Source organism: Rhincodon typus, chromosome 26 (assembly GCF_021869965.1).
Source record: "Rhincodon typus isolate 14 chromosome 26, sRhiTyp1.1, whole genome shotgun sequence".
In the NCBI taxonomy this organism is placed as follows: Eukaryota; Metazoa; Chordata; class Chondrichthyes; order Orectolobiformes; family Rhincodontidae; genus Rhincodon; species Rhincodon typus.
The window spans coordinates 8,078,207-8,084,983 of NC_063357.1; the positions used below are offsets into that span (position 1 = coordinate 8,078,207).

Below are 6,777 nucleotides of genomic sequence, written 5' to 3' on the forward strand. Positions count from 1 at the left end.
ATTGAGAGCAGCAGGTAAAGACCAGGCTTTTTCACAAAGAACATCTCATCAGCTGATAAAGGCTCTGAGCTCAAAACTGGTAGGGAGCAATGAAGAGGATTGATGAAGGCGGAATGATGGATGTGACCTATATGAACTTCAATAAGGCATTCAACAAGGTTCCTCATGGTAGACTCGTTAGCATGGTTAGATCACATGGAATACAGGGAGAACTAGCCGTTTGGATACAGAACTGGCTTGAAGATAGAAGACAGAGGGTAGTGGTGGAGGGTTGCTTTTCAGACTGGAGGCTTGTGACCAGCAGCGTGCCACAAGGATCAGTGCTGGGTCCACTGCTTTTCCTCATTTATTTGAAAGATTTGGATGTGAAGAAAGGATGCATGGTTAGTAAGTTTACAGATGAGACCAAAATTGGTGGTGTAGGGGACAGCGAAGAAGGTTACCTCAGAGTACAATGGGACCTTGATCAGATGGGCCGATGGGCTGAGGAGTGGCAGATGGAGTTTAATTTAGATAAATGTGAGGTGCTGCATTTTGGAAAGGCAAATCACAGCAGGATTTATATACTTAATGGCAAGATCCTGGAGAGTGTTGCTGAACAAAGAGACCTTGGAGTACAGATTCATAGTTCCTTGAAAGTGGGGTCACAGGTGGATAGAATAGTGAAGGTGGTGTTTGGGACACTTGTCTTTATTGGTCAGTGCATTGTGTATAGGAGTTGGGAGGTCATGTTGCAACTGTACAGGACATTGGTTAGGCCACTATTGGAATACGGCATTCAATTCTCGTCTCCCTGCTACAGGAAGGATGTTGTGAAACTTGAAAGGGTTCAGAAAAGATTTACAGGATTGAAGGGTTTGAACTATAGGGAGAGGCTGAATAGACCGAGGTTATATTCCCTGGAGTGTCGGAGGCTAAGGGGTGACCTTATAGAAGTTCATAAAATGATGAGGGGCATGGATAAGGTGAATAGACAAGGTCTTTTCCCTTGGGTGGTAGAATCTGAAACTAGAGGGCACTGGTTGAAGGTGAGAGGGGAAAGATTTAAAAGGGACCCAAGGGGCAACTTTTTCTCACAGAGGGTGGTGCATGTATGGAATGAACATCCAGAGGAAGTGGTGGAGGCTGGTACAGTTACAATATTTAAAAGGCATCTGGGTGGGTATATGAGTAGGAAGGGTTTAGAGGGATATGGACCAAATGGGTCAAGATTTATTAAGGATATCTGGTCAGCATCAACGAGTTGAACCAAAGGGTGTGTTTCCGTGCTGTACATCTCTATGACTCTAATTTCATCACTACTTTACACAAGATACATGAGTCAACAAATGTAAACATTCTTAACATGAACTCACCGCTGTAGCAAGACTGACTGCGTCCAATTCAATTTTTCCTAAATGTCCACAGAATGCAGAGCTGACAATACTTATTAAGAGTGTCATCAGCTCTGTCAGACACTGTCAAAGGAAAATGAATTAGAAATAATATATGCTGACCACTTCCTTTGAACAATTTATTTTATACTGTTACTCTAGTTAAACTGAGTTTGAAACAATTATCCTTTCCTCTTCAAAGAGCTGATAGAATTTAAGTTGATATCAGTGAGATCTTCAAGGTTACAAAGGGAAATGGAAATGTTTACTCAGGCAACTCATTCACTGATGACAGGTTTAAACAACAGGATTCCCAAAGAATAAGTAATTGTTTTTGAATCAAGGTGAAGGCTTTCGGCCGGAAGGTAGGGACTTGTGGACTGTGTTCGCTGTGGATTTTCTCAAATAAAGGAATCGCTGGAAATGGAATCAGAAACAGGAATTTTATAATTATGCTCAGCAAGGGTGATTGAATCAATCAGAGCTAACTGAAAGAGATTATATAATTGGGCACAGTAATGTGAGCTGTATTAGTGAATTCATTGAAGGAGATGATATAAATTGCATTTATCTACAATTCAGTATGTTTTAGGTGAGAGCAGTGTATGAACAATGTCAAACTGGGGGCTTGTGGTGCGATGATCATGTCCCTACCTCTGGACCAGGAAGCCTGGGTTGAAGTCCCACATGCTCCAGAAGTGTGTGACAGCAAGCCTAAACAGACTGTTCAGAAAAGAATCAGAGATAGTAGGAACTGCAGATGCTGGCAATTGGTTTTGTCCACCATTTGATTTGTTTCAGAAGAGGCCAGAGTAGGAACGACATAAAATTGGGGTCTTGCAGCTCAGTGGTAGTGTCCCTACTTCTGAGCCAGAAGGTCTGTGTTCAATCCCCACCTGTCCCAAAGATGTGCTGTAATATGTCTGAGAAGGTTGATTAAAAATAACTATGAATGATATAATAAGATGTTATTGAGTGTCAACTCACCACTGGCCCAGCCAGTCTTGATATAAGTTTCGCTTCTTGCCAAAAGTTGCTGGGTATCCATCCCCTTATTTTCCTCAGAAACAGATTATCAAATCTTCTACTTGACAGGGGAACATTGCCAGAGCTTAGCTGCACTGAATTCTCCATTTTTCTGATCCTCCATTACAAAGGAGAAACAAAGCAGTTGTTTTACTTCTCTTGTTTATAAAGTTCCATCTCCGCACTCCCATCCCATTAACATTCTCAGCATGTTATCCCTATCCATTGGGTCCCACCACCAATCCATTCCCATTCCCTCGCTACCCATCTCCACTTCCGCTTCTGATGTAGTGTCCTTTATTTATTCTGATGTGGTATCTGGTCATCACCTTAAACCTATTGCTCCACCAGGTCTTCTGATCACGATTAATTTTTAGCAATTGCTTTTTTTTCAGAGCTGCAGGAGTTAGATCATCTATAGTTAGGGTTGAAAGCTTTGGCAAGATTTCTGCATGTAAATTATCAACAGTTAATTACTTTGGCTCTGAAAACTTCTGTCAAAAGTTTTGTGAATGAGTGACACTTTAATATTACTGTTGCCTGGTGACCACTTTGATCTGGACACTAGTTGAAGTATGAGCTCAGTGCCCTTTGTAACATGTGACCTACACTGGGAACTTGCACTCCCCATCATGCGTCAGCACTCATTGGAAGGAGCACTTTGAGGATTTCCTCAACCAGGACCCCGTCCTCAACAAGAGCAGAGAGCAGATACAATCTCCAACACAAGACTATTTTGGACCTCACAAATGTCTTCAACTCTATCAACTAAGAGAGACAGAGGATTGTCCCCCTCAACTTAGCTGCCTATTCATCATCATCCTCCACTTGCTACATGATGGCATGCAAGCTGTGATCCTTGCCAGCAGATCCATCACAGACCTAACGCGTGTGCAAGCTGATCTATGTACACACTCAGAGACTGACATCCAAACTACTATCAGTGCATTCACAGAGGCACTTTGCACATTAAGATAACATGGGGTCACTTGAAATAAGAACAGTAGAGCACTTGAAAATCAGAAACAGAATTAAAACCTTATTGTTCCAAAAAAGGCATGGAAATTCTGTGTAGAGGAGAGACAATTATTGCATATGACCTACATAGAAAGAAAGAAGCCTTGGAATACATAGAATAAACATCTGAAAGAGAAAGGTTGTCTTCAGACATTTCCCATTATACAACATTGCCCTCACAGAGGGCCATTGGACTATGTAGATCAATTTCCATTTCTTTTGGAGCCTTCTCTTGGTTAAGGCAGATATCGACAATGAAATTCACCATTACCTCCATTGGCCAGCGTAACCTTCAGCTGACTGAAGAATACAGTGTTTAATTACAAAGACCTCAAAACCCAACACCAAGCCCTGGGTCTGCAGGGCAGCAGTGCATGTACTGGAGGCAAACAAGCAAAATGTTGGGGAAACTCAGCAATGAGGAGTGAGAAACAGAGTTAACATTTCGGGCCTGCTATGGCTCTTCTTTAGAACTTGCATCAGAGGCGTGGACGCATGCAGCAGAGAGTTGACAAATATCATCAGTGATGCCTCCGCAAAATCCTGCAAATCCAAAAGCAGGATAGACGTCCCAATGTGTGGTGGTCTCTTGGCAGCCTGGCATGGCCTCAGTGTAGACTTTAGTCTCCAGATGATTCCAGAGCAGTCTCCCAGCCTTGAGGTGAAGCCCAGCATGGTCTGGAGTTAAGGTGCGATGTGAACTGGAGGCTAGGTGCTGGCGTGGACTGGGTTGGAAGGACTGTTATTCTGAACTTCTTATTTCTTTATTTTTCTAATTTATCCCTATGATCTGATGAATAGGTTGATGAGGAGATCTCCACATCCTCATCAAAACTCCACCTTAAAAATAATATTACTCCAGAGCTTCCCCAGCTTCAGTTTCAGTGTGGGCTGGTTGTACAGATCTGCTGGGGGGGGGGGCCTCAATTAACGAAGGTTCACTAAACATTTCTTTTGAATTATCCACAACTTTCAAGAAATTTTTGACGACCCTAATGGCTGCTTGTGGTATTACTTTGGCTCCTGATGATGGATTTTGTTTAGCCATTGCTCTGGTCACTACGCACAGAGGAAAAATACCTGGAACGGTTTCCTGTAACTGTTACACCACTTTCGCCTCACTCATGCTTTCTGTATGGATGAAGCTATAGCTTTTGGGCTCCTGCCAAATCATTAAGTCAGAATACATCAACGCCATCTACGGGTAGCTTCCAAACAACTCCTACTGTCACCGTTCCTGACATTAAATCATATTGTTAATGCATTTTGTACAAGTATATTTGGGAATATACTCCCTGCTACTTCCGTTTAGCAAATCTTTTGCTTTCAGAGCAATTTCTGGAAGAAAAGTTATGTCCTCCTCCAGCAAGAGTTTGAGTAGAGATAGTAGGAACTTCCGATGCTGGAGAATCGGAGATAACAAGGTGTAGAGCTGGATGAACACAGCAGGCCAAGCAGCATCATAGGAGCAGGAAGGCTGACGTTTCGGGCCTAGACCCTTCATCAGAAATGGGGGAGGGGAAGGGGGTTCTGAAATAAATAGGGAGAGAGGGGGAGGCGGATAGAAGATGGATGGAGGAGAAGATAGGTGGAGAGGAAACAGACAGATCAAAGAGGCAGGGATGGAGCCAGTAAAGGTGAGTGTAGGTGGGGAGGTAGGGAGGGGATAGGTCAGTCCAGGGAGGACAGACAGGTCAAGGGGGCGGGATGACGTTAGTAGGTAGGAGATGGGAGGAGGGGGGGATAGGTGGGAGGAAGAACAGGTTAGGGAGGTGGGGACGAGCTGGGCTGGTTTTGGGATGCGGCAGGGGGAGGGGAGATTTTGAAGCTTGTGAAATCCACATTGATACCATTGGGCTGCAGGGTTCCCAAGCGGAATATGAGTTGCTGTTCCTGCAACCTTCGGGTGGCATCGTTGTGGCACTGCAGGAGGCCCAGGATGGACATGTCATCTGAGGAATGGGAGGGGGAGTTGAAATGGTTCGCGACTGGGAGGTGCAGTTGTTTATTGCGAACCGAGCATAGGTGTTCTGCAAAACAGGCCCCAAGCCTCCGCTTGGTTTCCCCGATGTAGAGGAGGCCACAATGGGTACAGCGGATGCAGTATACCACATTAGCAGATGTGCAGTTGAACATCTGCTTGATGTGGAAAGTCTTCTTGGGGCCTGGGATGGGGGTGAGGGAGGATGTGTGGGGGCAGGTGTAGCACTTCCTGCGGTTGCAGGGAAAAGTGCTGGGTGTGGTGGAGCTGGAGGGGAGTGTGGAGCGGACAAGGGAGTCACGGAGAGAGTTGTCCCTCCGGAAAGCAGATAAGGGTGGGGAGGGAAAGATGTCTTTGGTGGTGGGGTCGGATTGCAGATGGCGGAAGTGTCGGAGGATGATGCGTTGGATCCGGAGGTTGGTGGGGTGGTACGTGAGGACGAGGGGGATTCTTTTTTGGTTGTTATTGCGGAGACGGGGTGTGAGGGATGAGTTGCGGGAGATGTGGGAGACACGGTGGAGAGCGTTCTCGACCACTGAAGAGGGTGGAAGTTGCGGTCCTTGAAAAACGAGGACATCTGAGATGTACGGGAGTGGAATGCCTCATCCTGGGAGCAGATGCGGCGGAGGCGAAGGAATTGGGAATGGGGATGGTATTTTTGCAGGAAGGTGGGTGGGAGGAGGTGTATTCTAGGTAGCTGTGGGAGTCGGTGGGCTTGAAATGGATATCGGTTTCTAGGTGGTTGCCCGAGATGGAGACAGAGGGGTCCAGGAAGCGGAGAGAGGTATTAGAGATGGTCCAGGTAAACTTAAGGTTGGGGTGGAAGGTGTTGGTGAAGTGGATGAACTGTTCGAGCTCCTCGTGGGAGCACGAGGCGGTGCCGATACAGTCATCAATGTAACGGAGGAAGAGGTGGGGTTGAAGTCCAGTGTAGGTACGCCTCTCCACCCCTCTCACCCACTCCAACCTCTCCCCCGCAGAACGTGCAGCCCTCTGCTCCCTCCGCTCCAATCCCAACCTCACCATAAAACCCGCGGACAAGGGAGGCGCAGTTGTAGTATGGCGCACTAATCTCTACATCACTGAGGCCAGGAGCCAACTCTCCAACACCTCCTCCTACTGCGCCCTTGATCATGACCCCACCCCCGAACACCAAACCATCATCTCCCAAACCATCCACAACCTCATCACCTCAGGTGACCTCCCACCCACGGTCTCCAACCTCATCGTTCCCCAACCCCGCACCGCCCGCTTCTATCTCCTTCCCAAAATCCACAAACCTGAATGCCCTGGTCGACCCATGGTCTCCGCCTGCTCCTGCCCCACCGAACTGATCTCCAACTATCTGGACTCCATTTTCTCCCCCTTGGTCCAGGAACT

At 46.4% G+C, this 6,777-nt stretch overlaps 1 protein-coding gene across 4 annotated transcripts in view; it reads right to left on the reverse strand.

Annotated features, from left to right (window-relative positions):
- Positions 1-2,513, reverse strand: part of LOC109924302 (multidrug and toxin extrusion protein 1-like) — a 46,725-nt gene extending 44,212 nt beyond the window's left edge. For 3 of the 4 annotated variants that reach the window (XM_048612580.1, XM_048612578.1, XM_048612581.1), the window contains exons 1-2: positions 2,361-2,513; positions 1,356-1,457 (exon numbers count right to left, since the gene is read on the reverse strand). In XM_048612580.1, coding sequence (XP_048468537.1) covers positions 1,356-1,457; positions 2,361-2,507 — 249 coding nt within the window. In that variant the 5' untranslated portion in view covers positions 2,508-2,513. The remainder of the gene's footprint in view (positions 1-1,355; positions 1,458-2,360) is intronic. The other variant, XM_048612579.1, reaches the window with a different exon arrangement.
- Positions 2,514-6,777: the final 4,264 nt, after the last annotated feature.